The sequence below is a fragment of the Ctenopharyngodon idella genome, chromosome 5 (assembly GCF_019924925.1).
Source record: "Ctenopharyngodon idella isolate HZGC_01 chromosome 5, HZGC01, whole genome shotgun sequence".
Taxonomy (NCBI): Eukaryota; Metazoa; Chordata; class Actinopteri; order Cypriniformes; family Xenocyprididae; genus Ctenopharyngodon; species Ctenopharyngodon idella.
The window spans coordinates 19,202,447-19,220,005 of record NC_067224.1 but is presented as its reverse complement, the minus strand read 5'-3'; the positions used below and the strand labels follow the sequence as shown (position 1 = coordinate 19,220,005).

The following is a 17,559-nucleotide window of genomic DNA, read 5'->3' as shown; positions in this document are numbered from 1 at the left end:
GAATGATTTTTTTGTGTGTGTGCGTGTGTAAATCGTTCGTAAAGCTGTTCTGATGTAAATTTTCGGATTCATGAAAATGTGGCCTATGTATTTTCAAAATGTTAGTTGGTATGAAAGAAATTTACACCTGTTCCCTATCACGTGTAAATGGTGCGTAAAACATTTGAAAACATTTTTCTTTAGGAAAACTGATGACTAATAGGCTACATTTTGCAAGGCAAGGCAAGTTTATTTGTATAGCACATTTCATACACAATGGTAATTCAAAGTGCTTTCCATAAAGAGGAAACAAATACATAAGAATAAAAATGGAATACATAAGAAACAAAAAAATAACAGTAAAAAAAAGAGAATACCACTATCTGGATGGAAAAGTCAGGGAGTTTCAGGGAGGATTTTTTGTTGTCCGTCAGAGCGGATCTAAACGGATCTATCCATCAGAGCGGATCTAAATGGACCTATCCATCAGAGCGGATCTAAATGGGTCTTCCTCACGCGGAGGGATAACTGTAAAAATATTTATATTTGTCAGGTAGCTGTGAGTTTAAACAGTACCCTTACAGACAAATCTTCCTGGACTAACTCTGTCAGAGCTCCATCCAGGGATAACAAATGCTTACTTCCTAATTCTCCCAGCTCTTGGTAATCTTATAACGTTAGGAGATCGTACTGACGACGTTGTGAGATGGTAATTTGAAGGTAATGAAATTACTGGCATGCGACGTCATAGTTATGTTGTCAGTTAGTAAGTCATGAAATTACCAAAAAGTATGAATACATTACGTAACTGTTACGTCGTGTGTTAGCTAATTATTAACGCAGTTGAGAGAGAGAGAGAGAGAGAGAGAGAGAGAGAGAGAGAGCGAGCATATGTGAATTAGCCTACCTGAGTCTGTAAATAAATGAAATCATTTGGCGAAGTGATATGGAACTATAATGCGGTCAAGACCTGCCTAGAACTACTTTAGCCCTGAAAATAATTGCAAACCTTAGAACGTTCGTCAACTGATCAGATTCGAGCATTCAACAGCCCTGTAGTATAATCAGTAATATTCTTCAAAATGAGATAACATGTTACTGTCTTGGATATACCAGCTGGAGAAACACTGCACCTCCAACGTGCTCTCAAGCACCACAAGTTGGCCATTTTCACAAGAGCACAAGTAATTTTTCAAACTGGCTAAAAACACTTTGGTGGACACACGTAAATTTAATAGGCTATTTATTGTTAGGCATATGGCCTATTAGTCTTTTTAGCATTTATGTAATATACTGGAGCCAATCCTGAGAAGGGAGTCCGGAAGATTCCACAGCGTTCCTGGACACATCATTTGTGTAGTTGTAATTCATTGGTGGGGATTATGCTAATTGTGAATCAGTGTGCACACATGCCCTGTTTATAGAATGATTGGAACTAGTATCAAATCTGGTGTTTACAAAGCCTTTGTGAATCCTGATGAGAGTTTTCAGGAAGGTCTGTTTTACGCACAAATTACTCCGATAAATTGTTTAGCATGTGTCAGATGGAAAGAATGAATTAATATTGAGGAAACAGTCAGACTAAATGTTTTTTTCTTTCTCAAGAATGGAAACTATTTTAAGAATAAAATATTTTAAGATTTTCTGTTCTAAAACAGTAAGCCTATTCAATTTTATTTATAATTTTTATTTAATTCTGTGCTTCTGATTAAAAGGATCCTTCTTAAATGCAAAAGTAGTTTAAAAATGTATAAATGATCCAAATATAATATCTCTATTCTTGTGAAATATTAAAGGGATAGTTTATTTATTTATCCATACAATGGTCACCAAAACTGTTTCGTTGGAGAAAGGATTTTCATTTTTGGGTGAACTATCCTTTAACACTGTGTCTACACTGGACACGTCGGCGCGCTACAACAGCTTCAGGCTGTTTACTCTGGATGCGACAAAGCGACCAAATCCATTTGTTCTTCATGTCAGAAGTAGCGTAAGCACTTGAAGTACGTCAGAAATAGAATGAGCCATCAATTTATTGTCAGGAATCTATTGTGTTGCATCGCACCGCGTCCAGTGTAGACAGCAACACATTATTATGGGTTCTATTTGCTTTTTGTCTTGGTGTCACAATGTAATTCAACAAGAAAGGTGTGGCATCTGAAATAAGTATTAATAGGTTTCTTGGAAAGGCCATTGGTTTCATCAATCACAACATTGTATTAGATATTAAGCCGCTAATGAACTGCTTTCCTCAATCATGTTACAGTATTTGCATTAGTTGCTCATCATAAACTGACCTAGGCTACAGATATCACTTTATGATTATTTTTTCTTCATTTTCATCAAAAACAGACTTCCTGCCCAAAATCGGTGGGGCAGAATGTACAAGCAAATGGTCAAAAGGCTAACCTAGTTTGTTCTAAAAAAATTACTATTCTGAAATGCTATATAAACAACTCAAGGAAATAAATTCACCCTTCTCAAATTCAAAAGCTATCTATTAACAGAATTATTCAGAAACAACAATGTTTCTTTGGAATCATATCCGTGCACATCTCAGATGCAGTATCGGGCAGATTATTGGTCACTGATTATCTCAAGACAACATTTTCTTGGTTATTTGCAGCTCACTGCACATTTACAGTAAACACTGGGGCTAGAGGAAGTGAACAGGGCAAACTTGTGAAGATGACACATCCACAATATTAGCCATTTATACTATATTTTGCAATGCCTGATCCATTTTAATATGTATGATGATCAGCAGCAAAGTGTTTAAAATCATACGATTATTAGACCATTAAGGAAGATCAAGATAAGTAAGAAAATGATACTTCAAACCACATCATATACATTTTTCATGGCAGCCTTTTCATGGAATCCTATGAATAATTCCACTCGTACGCTTTTTGACAGCAATCCATCATATGACAAATGAAGATTACACACTTGAAATACTGGGCATGAGTCCATGGTTTTTAATGATATAGTTTTACTAAGATAAAATTGTTGTCAGCAGTGACCTTCATGTTTTAGTTACATAATGACAACTTGCAGTGACATAACAAGATTTATTTCTGACCCCTAACAGTTACTGGCATGTGGTAAGCAGAAATGTGCCGGAGCTACATAGCTTATTTGACTTATGTCAAACCATTTCAAAAACTTTTGTTTAAGGTAAAAATATGCCCATTTATGGTTTTTGAGAATACACACCTTTGTCTGACTGCTATCACTGATGGAAATCTATAGGACGTCAGTGGTGAGATGCATTGTTTAATGATGTCTGAGCTTATCAGATGCCATTGTGTGCTTCTTTTGAGGATGGAAAATTTGTGCAGCTCACAAAAAAGAGCAAATCTCATTCACGGAAATGTCTCTTAAATTCATATGCCATCAATCCAGCTGGAATGAACATGTTTATTTAAAGAATTCTTGTCTATCAGTCTGTGGGCGTGAAAAGGAACCAAGTGGGCTAAAAGCCAATCTGAAGTTACGGAGGGAGCTTCTAGACTGGTGATAAACAGATAAGATTGCGGAAATGTCATGAATCTGTGTCAGACAGTAGTTGCCTGCTGAGAAAACTGTAACACAAGTGTCATCGGTTATCTTTGGTAAACTGGAAATGGCACTGCAAAGCTGATGACAGATGCAACAAACTACAAATTATGTAACTACATGTTCAAAAATTCCACAATGTACTACAATTGTCATAGTCACGTCATGAAATGTTAATTTCTGCCTATTTCTAATCTATTTTCTGTCTAATATATTTGTATTCCAGTAAAAAGTTTTCTGTTGCCTGCAATGCTGTAGAAAAATCAAAGGGTTCAAAAGGTCTAGTTGTTTTTTTCATAGTCTCTCATTTTGGGGGTTTTAAAGCATAGAGGTACAATTAAGCAACTTATTGAGGTCAAATGATCATGTACTATTTATATAACTCAGGAAAAAGGAAATACATTGCAATTAAAATAGCTTGCTTTCGATCAGGAAGTTTCTAAATTTGTATGGTCCTTCCCTTTACATATCTACAGCTCACACCCTATACAGTCACGGGAGGCAAGGATCCACCTAGTGTGGTATCCCTAACTGGACTATATAATAGGATGCTAAAACAGATGTCCAGAATCTGAAACAGATTACTCCTGCTGTTCAGGTACTGAGAGAGAAACCTACTGTCAAAAGGTAAATACTCTTCATTAATTTAATGAAAACTGTCATTAACACGTCTTTCCTCTTTATTGCAATTATGCTGCATCATTTTTGATGTCAGCTTATAGCAACACTGTAACTGGAAATTAAACAGTAAATCTCATAGACATTACTAAGGTTTGGCTGCAATAATATTTTCAGCAGGATGGGAAAACAAGCCCAAACCACAACCGTTGAAAAAGACACACCGACTGTGCAGTCTAAGGTTAGTTACGCATCTCATATTTCGCAAAATTTTATTGTGTCCTTCTGTTTAATTAATATATTATTTTTTCACACTAGCAGTTATCAGTCGATCGCCCAGTTCGATGTCCATTTGCTGTTCATTTGCGAAACTATAAGGATGGATCGACCCTTCAGGATACGCTGCATCACAGAGCAGCTAAGGTATCTTTACATTTTAATCAAAATAACTTTTTGTGGTGTAGCAATGTAGGATCGATGAGGATGCTTAATAAGTATTATATACAGTCAAACCAAAATTTATTCAGACACCTTGAACATTTCATTCATTAATACAGTTTATTCACTATAGTTTAAAAAAAAAAAAAATGGTAATAAAATATGACGAGATCTCAGAGTTAAACTGTGTCAGAAAAAAATAATGTTAATTATGTCAGATAGCACTTAAGAAAAACATGGTCTGGTCAAAGTGTCTGAATAATTTTTGGTCCCAAATTTTTATCAATTTTACTGGTAGTCCACTGTATGAAGAATTTTTGGTTATAATATGTACAGTTTACTTTATTTTGCTATCCTCACTTACATAAATGAACTATAGTGTCCTGCACTCACTAGTAAAAATATATCAAAAATATCAAAAATGTCTGAATAATTTTTGGTTTGACTGTAGATGTTATGCAGAAGTTAAAAAAATTTGAAATGTGAATGAGGTTTTAATTTTTTTGTAAAATTTTCTTTTATAGCTTGAAAAAATGACTTCTTATTTTTTTTTTTCTTCCAGAATACACCATGCAATTCCAAAACTTGCGAGGGCTCCATAATGAATCCCAAATCTCTGATACGTGGTCATTCCAAAATCACACCTTCCTCAGATGACATCCTCACCCAGGCAGTGGATTTCATCGACCAGTACTACAAATCATTCAAAATGTAAGAGCAATGAATTCTATAGGCCTGCATAAAAAAAAAAAAAAAAAATATATATATATATATATATATATATATATATATATATGGCATTGCAATTTAAGCATTACAGACAAGTATTCTAATACATTCATGAATAATATTATGGGCCAGACTTAAAATTCAGCACTCAATTTATACAATTCTCTCCATCCAGCCTGGCTGAAAATGGGTAAACGCTGTTGATAGACTAGTGTCATCATGCATCAAGTGGTGCTCGCTGCAGAGCAAAATGACCTCCAGCTTCACTTCTCTGGAGCTCAAGGGTGGAGCTTAACTGTTTAATGGGTGGAGAGATAGGGTTATGGGAAGGGTTAGGGTGTGGTTGGGGCATGCAGCTCCACCCATCATGCCCACAGTAGGTCTCGAGAGAGAGAAGTGATTGTGTGGGAGGAGCGGTGGAGATCCTGTCAACTGCCTTTCATTTTTACTCTGAGATTTTCCTTAAATGAGAGGTGTGAGGTTTTAGGAACCCGTCAAAGTAGAATAATAGGCTAGATTTATTTGTTATTAGGCTACTGAAAATAGTATAAATTATATTTCTTTCGATTTGACAAACAGGGATGGAAATGTAACAGTCGGTTTACTTTACAAGGTGAATAACTCATTCTTACCTTTTGTGTAGCTCCAATCCAACGGAGCACCAGGCTCGGATTGAAAGGGTCACACTGGAGATCACCCTTACTGGGTCCTACTCACTCACTACAGATGAACTCGCTTTTGGAGCCAAACAAGCATGGAGAAACGCGCCGAGGTGCATTGGCAGGATCCAGTGGGCTAATTTACAGGTTTGAGAATTTTTTTTTTTTTTTACACATGATAGCTAGCACTTCTACAGCTATGTTGTGAGTTTATGCTAATAAAGCCTACGTCTCTTCTTCAGCTTTTCGATGCGCGTCAGTGCAAGACCGCCGAGGACATGTTTCATGCCTTGTGTACTCATCTTAAGTATGCTACTAATGGAGGAAACTTGAGGTGAGTCGAATGTATTTACTGATATAACTAAATAAATAAATAAATAAATTGTACGATATTAATATAATCTGACTACTTTTAGATTACTTCTGACCTAACGCGTTTATCACATTTGAATAGGATAATCTTGTTGATAATGTTGTTGATATAAAAATACAAAAAGAAAGAACATATATTCCATTCTTTGTTATCAACAACATGAAGTGCGTTAAATATTACATTATGTCAGGGTTTCCTAGACTGGGATTCCTGATGGAACTGCAGGGGTTTATAAGTTTAATGAAAAGCTATTAAGTAATTAAATCATAAAATATTAAAGTTAAAATAAATAATTTTAAAATAAAAACAATCAAAATAAAAACACTTACTATAGAAGATCATTTTAAATATTTGTTTACCTGCATGTCATTTGACTATTAACCGGCATCTGATAATGTATTATTATTATTATTAATTATTATTGACTTATTTTATTATTGACCTAACTTAAATCTCAGGGGGTACTTCAGGTAAATATATTAGGGCAAAGAGGTTCAGCTGACAAAAAAGTTGGGGAATCCCTGCATTGCATATAAATATGAAATGACATGAATTTCTACATTTTAATGTGTAAGACAAAAGTCTGTGTGCAATTCCACAAACCTGGAAGAACTTTTGAACGTACTGTATATAAAAGCAGTAGACTTTTTTAGAAAGGAAAATTTAAAAGAAAAAAAAAGTAGTAGGGAGAATTAATGAATTATGAATTATTTACTGCCATTGTGAGAATAACATGTAATCAATAAAAAAGTAACTGTAGTCTTATTACAAGTATTTTAAAAGGTAATATAATCTAATTCATTCTGTTTTTTTGTCTAGTATTATCTTTATGTGGTTGTGTTATACTTTTACTCCTGAAATCTCCTGCTTGTTCTTGTTGGATTTATTAAAGACTGTTTATTTTGGATACTCTTTTGTTTCGTCTGGGGCTCTCTGCAACTAACCGTGACAGCACTGAATAGGCAATGCGGTAACACTTGACTGTCATTGATACATAACTATTCAGGAAGTAATGCAGGACAAATGTGTAGTACTACATTAACACTTCAGCTACTAATATCAGCTAATATGGAAATAAGCTTAACTAATCAAGTAATATCAAATTTAGGACTAAGATAGTTCATTATTAGGTAATCAATAATTACTGAATGAGAGTAGCCTCATTAATAACTATCAACTTGACAGTGTGTAAAGAATTTTGACTTTGATTAATCGAGAAACTCCTCTTATCCTCTTGGTTTTGGCAGGTCTGCCATCACTGTGTTCCCTCAAAGAACAGATGGAGATCATGATTTCCGGGTTTGGAACGGTCAGCTTATAAAGTATGCTGGCTATCAGATGGAAGATGGTAGTGTGATTGGGGACCCAGCAGGTGTGGAGTTTACACAGGTAATTAAAATAAAAGCTTTGAAGAGGACAAATATATGTACTGTGTTTTACATGATCTCTTACCTTTTTTTAAAAGGCACCTGCCAACCATTTGCCTCTGTTAAGAAATATTCACATATGATAACTGCTGGAAATTGTGCACTCTTTTTATAGGTGTGTATTCAGCTAGGATGGAAACCAAAGTATGGTCGCTTTGATGTGCTCCCACTAGTCCTGCAGGCGAATGGAGAGGACCCTAAACTTTTTGATATTCCTCCAGAACTGATTCTGGAGGTCCCAATAGAGCATCCAGAGTAAGTGATTTGGGTCATTTCAGAGAAAAAGGGGAGAAATTTGATTTCTAAATTTGAAGAATTTGAAGAAAAATATCTTCACAGTTTATTCTCAGATTAAACATTGTTGTTCTCTGCTTTTGTCCAGGTATGAATGGTTCAAAGATCTTAACCTCAAGTGGTATGCAATCCCTGCAGTGGCCAACATGCTAATGGAAATCGGTGGTCTGGAATTCACAGCATGTCCTTTCAACGGCTGGTACATGGGCACAGAGATTGGAGTGAGGGACTTCTGTGACAGCCAGCGCTACAACATTTTGGAGGTATTTCGGCCTCCCTGTCTCATGGCGGTAGCTTAGCATCTTGATTCTTTTGATACTTATGTTCTTCTTTTACTGCTTTATGTCCTGTAGCGCGTTGGCCAGCTAATGGGCTTAGAGACACGCAAGCTGTCTTCACTGTGGAAAGACCAGGCACTCGTGGCTATCAATGTTGCAGTGATTCATAGTTATCAGGTAAAGTGTCCTTTTTGTACTGTTGAAATACTGATATTCAAATTGATTTAAGATCATCTCACTGATATTGTATCTAAAAATAGACTTAGGAAAGAAGATAAAGCCATTTAGATATTTACTGGATTTTATGTTGCTATATTGCTATGCAGAAAAGTAAGGTCACCATCACGGACCATCATTCAGCAAGCGAGTCCTTCATGCAGCACTTGGAGACAGAAGTTTGTCTGCGTGGAGGTTGTCCAGCTGATTGGGTGTGGCTGGTCCCGCCCATGTCTGGCTCCCTCACCCCCGTGTACCATCAGGAGATGCTCAACTACATCCTTTCTCCCTTTTTCTATTATCAGGTATCAAACATTCTGATTAAAAATCAAACATATTTTTGGAATTGGTGGAAAATCATAGACACCACTAGAGATGTAACATATAAAGAAGACAGATACCGCTGTCCAGGTACACTACTGTTCAAAAGTTTGGAGATTCAACTTTTATTTAGCAAGGATGAATCAAAAGTGACAGTGAAGATATGTATAATGTTTCAAGAGATTTCTATTTCAAATAAATGCTGTTCTTTTGAACTTTGTATTCATCAAATAATCCTAAAAAAATGTATCACAATCACTACAAAAAAACTGAGCAGCACAACTGTTTTCAACATTGATAATAATAATAAATGTTTCTCAAGCGGCAAATCAGCATATCAGAATGATTTCTGAAGGATCTTGTGAGACTGACGACGTTAGAAAATCTTACCAACTCCTAACTTTTGAACAGCAGTGTTTATAAAGAAAACTTTGGCAGTGTAAATATAGTGTATATGTGGTGTTTTTTTTTAAGGCTGATGCGTGGCTAACACACAAATGGAAAGATGAGAAGAAAGGACTTTGGAGACGTAAGGTCAGCTTCAAAGGACTGATAAGGTACTAACAGACCAGTAGCTTCACCAAACAAAACAGCAATGTACTACTTTAATGCCAACGACCAATGCCATTTACTTACAAATACTGTTCTTTCTTTTTAGAGCAGTGTTTTTTTCTCAAATACTCATCAAAGCAGTCATGACCAAGAGAGTGCGTTGCACTGTTCTTTATGCCACCGAAACAGGGAAGTCACTGACTTTTGCCAAAAAACTGAACACCATGCTCAGCCGTGCCTTTGACTCCAGGGTAAGAAATGCTGTCTTTGAAAAATGCTTTCAAATACTGTATTATTTACAGTGCAGTATATGAACAACAACAAAAACATGTGATCCAAAACTAAGATTCATTCTTGTTTTCAAATACAGCTGGTATGCATGGAGGACTATGATTTCAGTGAGCTTGAGACAGAGAGCCTTCTGATGGTCGTCACCAGTACTTTCGGCAATGGGGAAAGTCCAGGAAATGGAGTGGTATGGGCATAATTTTTTGAACAGTTACATATAATACAAATACTGTATACTACCCATTCAAAAGTTTGGGGTCATTAAGATTTTTTTTATGTTTTGGCTGCAAAAACAGTAAAACCAGTAATATTGTAAGATATTATCATGTTAAATAATGATATTCAGCAGCTATTATTCTAGAAATCATTCTAATATGCTGATTTGCTGCTTATTATTATCAGTGTTGGAAACGGTTGTGCTGCTTTTTTGTGGAAACTGTGATACATTATTTGATGAATAGAAAGTTCAAAAGAACAGCATTTATTTGACTTAGAAATCTTTTGTAATGTTACGACTTTACTGTCACTTTTAATCAATTTAAAGCATCCAGAATAAAAGTATTCATTTCTACTTTTGAACAGTAGTGTATAAAAATTGTCTTTTCCACAGGAATTCAAAATTAGATTTTGACGTTAATATTTTGTTTCCCTCAGAGCTTCAGGAAGCAGCTTTTCAGCTTGCAAAACTTGAAAAACAATGTCAGGTTTGTAGCCTAACAATGTGAAGATTTTCACTTTTTTGACTTGTCAAATATGCTCTTGTAGAACAGGATCCCTGACATCCTCTTCTCAATACAGGTACAGTGTGTTTGGCCTTGGCTCACGTGTGTACCCCCAATTCTGTGCTTTTGCCCATGATGTGGATGACAAGCTCGCTGAGCTGGGGGCCAAGCGTCTGACTGCCACAGGAGAGGGAGATGAACTTAACGGGCAGGATGAGGCTTTCTCTGCCTGGGCTTGCACTGCTTTTAAGGTTGGCGAGGTTTCCATAATTCCCTCCATAATTCAACAAATCAAATAAATAAATCTTATACCAATTCAGAAATGAACAACAAATGAATGGCATACCTCTGTTTTTTAAGGATGCATGTGAGGAGTTCAGCATTAAAACAAAGCTGAAGAGTGTTGAGCAACAGTCGGACGGCTGGGAACCACAGAGATACAGACTGCAGCATGACAGTTGCGCTCTGGACCAAATTACAGGTACACCTCTAACTCTACTTGTCAACACACTAAGTTTAAATAGGTTTTATCTAAACTCACTAATCACCAGGTTTTATATTATTTTCCCTTTAATACAGTATTTACATGAATCTTCTGTTTTTACAGCACTGTCTGCTCTTCACTCTAAAACTGTGTTTCCCATGACACTGAAAAGAAGGCAGAAACTGCAGAGCGCTCAGTCAAGGTTTGAATCTACAATTTCACTACCTAACTAACTCCCAGCTAACAAAAAATGTTCTAAGAACATTTCGCTAACGTTCCCATTAAGTTATTGTAGTAACATTATAGTAAGGTTATTTCTGAATGTTCTCTGAACAACATCTATTTTTTTAAATGTTTTAAAAAGTTTTTTTTTCTTGGTTATCTCAAGGGTAAGGGAAAATTCCATTATTAAAGACCAGACATGTTTGAATGAACATTCTATTGTCATTACTGGTAGAACATTTGTTTATAACTTTGAGAGAACCTTTCCAGAACGTTAGCTAAAGTTCTGAGAACATTCCCTGTTAGCTGGGCTTGTACACATTTGACGGTGCTGTTTTTTTATACTTATTTATTCTACTTTCAGTCGTTCTACTATCCTGGTTGAGCTGATGACGGATGGAAAAACAGAAGCCTTGAACTTTGCCCCTGGAGATCATGTGGGGATTTTTCCTGAGAATTCTGCAGAGTTGGTGGATGGTATTGTGAAGCATCTCCCAGATGCCCCTCCTATTAACCAGAGCCTTCACTTGGAGTCCCTCTCTGACTCTAGCCCTGGTAACAATCACTAATGGCAGTTATAATAAACTATATGCAAGTCTAGTTAAGAAGGTCCCCAAAATCCAAGCTTACTTATATGGCTCTTTCCTGTGTTGTCTTTCAGAGGAAATGAGATGGCAGACAGATGAGCGTATCCCTGCTTGCACTCTGGTCCAGGCTCTTACATACTTCCTTGATGTCACGACTCCACCATCACAAAGCCTGCTGCGCAAACTCTCTACAGTGGCTGGTCAAGAAGAGGACCGCAAACGGCTTGAGGCGCTTGCATCGGTAATTGCGTTACATTCTTTTTTTTATAAGAATTTAAATGGGACGTTTGTTTATGTTTTTATTCTAAATTAAACATATTACCAGTAGATTTACAGCATTCTACCATTTCTCCGTAGGATTTCCAGGAATATTCTACATGGAAAGATTTCTACAGGCCCACCTTCTTGGAGGTGCTCGAAGAATTTCCCTCTCTAAAAGTCCCTACCGCCTTCCTTCTCAGCCAGATTCCTCTGCTGAAGCCCCGTCTGTACTCTGTCAGTTCCTCATTGGACCGTCATCCGAACGAGCTGCACCTCACGGTGTCTGTGGTGGAGTACCACACCCAGGGTATGATACTAAACATATAACAAACATACAAAACAAAAACATTGGATAATTCTTTGATAATCAAATGCCATGTTTCACCAGTCATGAGGATAACGCTCTGTTCTGTTTTATCGTAGGAGGAGAGGGCCCAATGCATTTTGGCACCTGCAGCACATGGCTTAGCACCATTAAAAGAGGACACACAGTTCACTGCTTCGTCCACCGGTACTGATGATAGATAGTTAAATGCTGAATATGAATATCTCATTAAAATACTTATAAAGGCATTTTAACATTCTGTACTCCATATGTTAATAATATAGAAAACTTGACATGTTTACCGCTCATTATTTCAGCTCGGGTGGGTTTCATCTCCCAGAAGACCCCAGCACTCCAGTTATTCTGATAGGGGCTGGCAGTGGTATTGCTCCTTTCCGCAGCTTCTGGCAACAGCGCATTCATGACACGAAAAAGACAGGTAATATATGTGAGCTCCTAATTTAAAGGGTCCATTCACCCAAAAATGAAAATTCTGTCATTAATTACTCACCCTCATATTGTTCCACACCCGTAAGACCTTTGTTCATCTTCAGAACACAAATTAAGATATTTTTGATAAAATCCGATGGCGCAGTGAGGCCTCTATTGCCAGCAAGATAATTAACACTTTCAGATGCCCAGAGAGCTACTAAAACATATTTAAAACAGTTCATGTGACTACAGTGGTTCAACCTTAATATTATAAAGTGATGAGAATACTTTTTGTGTGGCAAAAAAACAAAATAATGACTTTTCAACAATGTCTAGTGATGGGCGATTTCAAAACACTGCTTCATGAAGCTTCGAAGCTTTGCGAATCTTTTGTTTCGAATCAGTGGTTCGGAGCGTGTATCAGACTGCCTGTCTAACAGTCATGCCTCCCAGTGGTGAATCATTGAAATTTCGAAACACTTATGACATAACGAAGCCTCGTTTACTGAAATCACGTGACTTTGGCGCTCCGGACCGCTGATTTGAAACAAAAGATTCGTAAAGCTGTTTTGAAATCGGCCATCGCTAGATATTGTTGAAAAGTCATTATTTTGTTTTTTGGTGCGCAAAAAGTATTCTCGTCGCTTTATAATATTAAGGTTGAACCACTGTAGTCACATGAACTGTTTTAAATATGTCTTTAGTAGCTTTCTGGGCATCTGAAAGTGTTAATTATCTTGCTGTCAATAGAGGCCTCACTGAGCCATCTGATTTCATCAAAAATATCTTAATTTGTGTTCTGAAGATGAACGAAGGTCTTACGGGTGTGGAACGACATGAGGGTGAGTAATTTATGACATAATTTTCATTTTTGGGTGAACTAACCCTTTAAGGTCATGAAGTTTAGACACACAAGCATATAATGATGACTCTTGCTTCAAGGTTCCATCCAAACCAGTTATCACAATATCCTGAATTTTATTTGACCAGTTATACACTACTGTTCAAAAGTTTGGTGTCAATAAGATTTTTTTTAAATACATTTAATTAAGCAAGGATGAATTAAAGTGATCAGAAGTGACAGTAAAGACTTTTACATTATTTAAATATAAGTACATTTCACATTTATAAATATCACGTTTCCACAAAACTAATAGTAATGTATTGTTTTCAAAATTGATAATAATAATAAATGTTTCTTGAGCACCAAATCAGCATTTTAGAATGGTTTCTGAAGGATCATGTGACACTGAAGACTGGAGTAATGACTGCTGAAAATTCAGCTTTACCATCACTGGAATAAATGACATTTTAAAATATATTCAATATAGTCATTTTAAATTATAATAATATTACGCAATATTACTGCTTTTACTGTATTTTGATTGAATAAATACAGCCTTGGTGAGCATAAGATACATTACCGACCCCAAACTTTTAAACAGTACTGTTATATTTTCTAGATATATAAGTCAAAATAGAACCGTCTTTAATTCTTATTTGTATTATAAATCCTCAAAGTTTTTGTCCTAAATTAATTGCCTTATTTAATCGACTCATTTTTAGGTCTGCAGATGACTCCTATGACACTGCTGTTTGGGTGTCGTGATTCACAAACAGACCATCTGTATAAAGTAGAAACACTGAAGTTGAGACTTGATGGCATTCTGGGCAATGTCAATACAGCTTATTCTCGCCAACCTGGTAAACAAAAGGCAAGTTCTGTTTATGCTGTACTCAAAATAATAAATTTATTTATTACTATTTACTGTGTCAAAATTCAGTAAGGTTCTCTCAGTCTGCACTGTTCATCAGATGCACTCACACTGGCATCAGTTTGTCTTCTGTCTGTAACTGTAAGCTTGTGTTGTTTGGAACAGATGTATGTGCAGGATGTCTTGAGGGAGCAGCTATCTGAAAAGGCCTTGGAGGTTCTACACAAGAACACAGGTCATCTGTATGTCTGCGGTGGCATGAACATGGCCCGTGATGTTGCTAGCACTTTGCAAGATATCCTGGTGAATAAAACAGGCATGACCATCACAGAAGCTGGAGAATATCTGGAGAGGTTGAAGGTGAGATTTGCTCTTTCAATCCTCATGTCCTTGTATGAACTGCTATGTGACCAGTGAACTCACGCCATCATGATCTTTTTGTTGTCAGGTGGAGAAGAGATACCATGAAGATATTTTTGGAGCCTAATGGCAGAGATCGTGTAAAGTAAAATCACAGTTTTACCACAAGCTGGGGTACAGGGAAATACATTTAACTAATGTTATTCTAATGTCTTCCTCTATTTATGTTCTTGAACAGTTTTAAGCTAATGTAAATATAGTTTTTCTTTATTTACATCAAACAGGATTGATTGCACATGTACCCTTATAGTTGGTGGGCAAAGCGCTGTGATTTAAAATGCTCTTTTTTTAAGAGGAAAATGTATGGCTTTAGTTTATTGAGCACATTTCTTTTGTTTATATTTCATTTCTGAAAGATACTTCTGACATTTTCTAATGTCTTCTATGTAATGTATGACTTCTTCTTTAAATTAATTGTTCTAAGCAGTAATAAGTCACCAGCATTTGATAATTTATACTATTTTCTAAATAATTTATGGTGAAATGGACTTAGGGCAACTTAACAATAGATGTAGAGGAAATGTATGCACTTATGAAATGTAAAAATACAATAAATAAACTGTCAGATATTATAATATGTTTCTTCATTCCTGCTAAAAGATGTATGTGTGTGTGTGTGTGTGAGGGGTGGGCTACTATATTAATAGTACACACAAGTAATATATGTGTATTATATTAATAGCACACATACAGGTGCTGGTCATATAATTAGAATATCATCAAAAAGTTGATTTATTTCACTAATTCCATTCAAAAAGTGAAACTTGTATATTATAATCATTCATTACACACAGACTGATATATTCCAAATGTTTATTTCTTTTAATTTTGATGATTATAACTGACAACTAAGGAAAATCCCAAATTCAGTATCTCAGAAAATTAGAATATTACTTAAGACCAATACAAAGAAAGGATTTTTAGAAATCTTGGCCAACTGAAAAGTATGAACATGAAAAGTATGAGCATGTACAGCACTCAATACTTAGTTGGGGCTCCTTTTGCCTGAATTACTGCAGCAATGCGGCGTGGCATGGAGTCGATCAGTCTGTGGCACTGCTCAGGTGTTATAAGAGCCCAGGTTGCTCTGATAGTGGCCTTCAGCTCTTCTGCATTGTTGGGTCTGGCATATCGCATCTTCCTCTTCACAATACCCCATAGATTTTCTAAGGTCAGGCGAGTTTGCTGGCCAATTAAGAACAGGGATACCATGGTCCTTAAACCAGGTACTGGTAGCATTGGCACTGTGTGCAGGTGCCAATTCCTGTTGGAAAATGAAATCTGCATCTCCATAAAGTTGGTCAGCAGCAGGAAGCATGAAGTGCTCTAAAACTTCCTGGTATACGGCTGCGTTGACCTTGGACCTCAGAAAACACAGTGGACCAACACCAGCAGATGACATGGCACCCCAAACCATCACTGACTGTGGAAACTTTACACTGGACCTCAAGCAACGTGGATTGTGTGCCTCTCCTCTCTTCCTCCAGACTCTGGGACCCTGATTTCCAAAGGAAATGCAAAATTTACTTTCATCAGAGAACACAACTTTGGACCACTCAGCAGCAGTCCAGTCCTTTTTGTCTTTAGCCCAGGCGAGACGCTTCTGACGCTGTCTGTTGTTCAAGAGTGGCTTGACACAAGGAATGCGACAGCTGAAACTCATGTCTTGCATACGTATGTGCATAGTGGTTCTTGAAGCACTGACTCCAGCTGCAGTCCACTATTTGTGAATCTCCCCCACATTTTTGAATGGGTTTTGTTTCACAATCCTCTCCAGGGTGCGGTTATCCCTATTGCTTGTACACTATTTTCTACCACATCTTTTCCTTCCCTTCACCTCTCTATTAATGTGCTTGGACACAGAGCTCTGTGAACAGCCAGCCTCTTTTGCAATGACCTTTTGTGTCTTGCCCTCCTTGTGCAAGGTGTCAATGGTCGTCTTTTGGACAACTGTCAAGTCAGCAGTCTTCCCCATGATTGTGTAGCCTACAGAACTAGACTGAGAGACCATTTAAAGGCCTTTGCAGGTGTTTTGAGTTAATTAGCTGATTAGAGTGTGGCACCAGGTGTCTTCAATATTGAACCTTTTCACAATATTCTAATTTTCTGAGATACTGAATTTGGGATTTTCCTTAGTTGTCAGTTATAATCATCAAAATTAAAAGAAATAAACATTTGAAATATATCAGTCTGTGTGTAATGAATGAATATAATATACAAGTTTCACTTTTTGAATGGAATTAGTGAAATAAATCAACTTTTTGACGATATTCTAATTATATGACCAGCACCTATATTTAATAACATTTAAATAAGTAATCAAACATTGAAATATAGGTTTCTTATTTCTTTAAATTCTCAGATAAAATGGTTAGTTCCTGTCCTTGATTCCTATTCACGATAAAACACGGCTATGACCGCTTCACCCAACGGTTCTTTGTATCACTACACAACATCCTTAGCAACCACTCTTAGCAAAATAACTGTTCTCAATTTATTTTGTTCATTGAAGCTTACTGTATTATGTAGAAGTTTATTATGAGAGAGATCGAGTGAGTGAGTTTATACCTGCATTCAGATTTAGCATTTTCCTTCAGGTCAGTCCTATGTTCATAATAAATAGTCTGTTTAAATGTCCACTGCTATATCTTGTTCTTTTAA

General features: G+C 36.5%; 1 protein-coding gene across 2 annotated transcripts; it reads left to right on the top strand.

Moving 5' to 3' along the window:
• The first annotated feature begins 4,331 nt into the window (after positions 1-4,331).
• On the top strand, positions 4,332-15,467 carry nos2a (nitric oxide synthase 2a, inducible). 2 transcript variants are annotated; one of them, XM_051893660.1, is made up of 25 exons: positions 4,332-4,396; positions 4,474-4,578; positions 5,156-5,304; positions 5,966-6,128; positions 6,224-6,315; positions 7,602-7,743; positions 7,897-8,036; positions 8,164-8,338; positions 8,429-8,530; positions 8,680-8,874; positions 9,365-9,447; positions 9,549-9,693; positions 9,813-9,917; positions 10,385-10,434; positions 10,529-10,703; positions 10,813-10,933; positions 11,060-11,138; positions 11,523-11,713; positions 11,820-11,986; positions 12,103-12,313; positions 12,430-12,517; positions 12,649-12,770; positions 14,330-14,478; positions 14,644-14,838; positions 14,927-15,467. In XM_051893660.1, exons 1-25 carry the CDS (start codon positions 4,337-4,339, stop codon positions 14,963-14,965), a joined length of 3,243 nt encoding a protein of 1,080 aa, XP_051749620.1. In that variant the 5' UTR covers positions 4,332-4,336; the 3' UTR covers positions 14,966-15,467. The 2 variants fall into 2 exon arrangements, with proteins under 2 accessions (XP_051749620.1, XP_051749621.1); XM_051893661.1 differs by having other exon boundaries at positions 4,337-4,396; positions 4,477-4,578.
• The last annotated feature ends 2,092 nt before the right edge of the window (positions 15,468-17,559 follow it).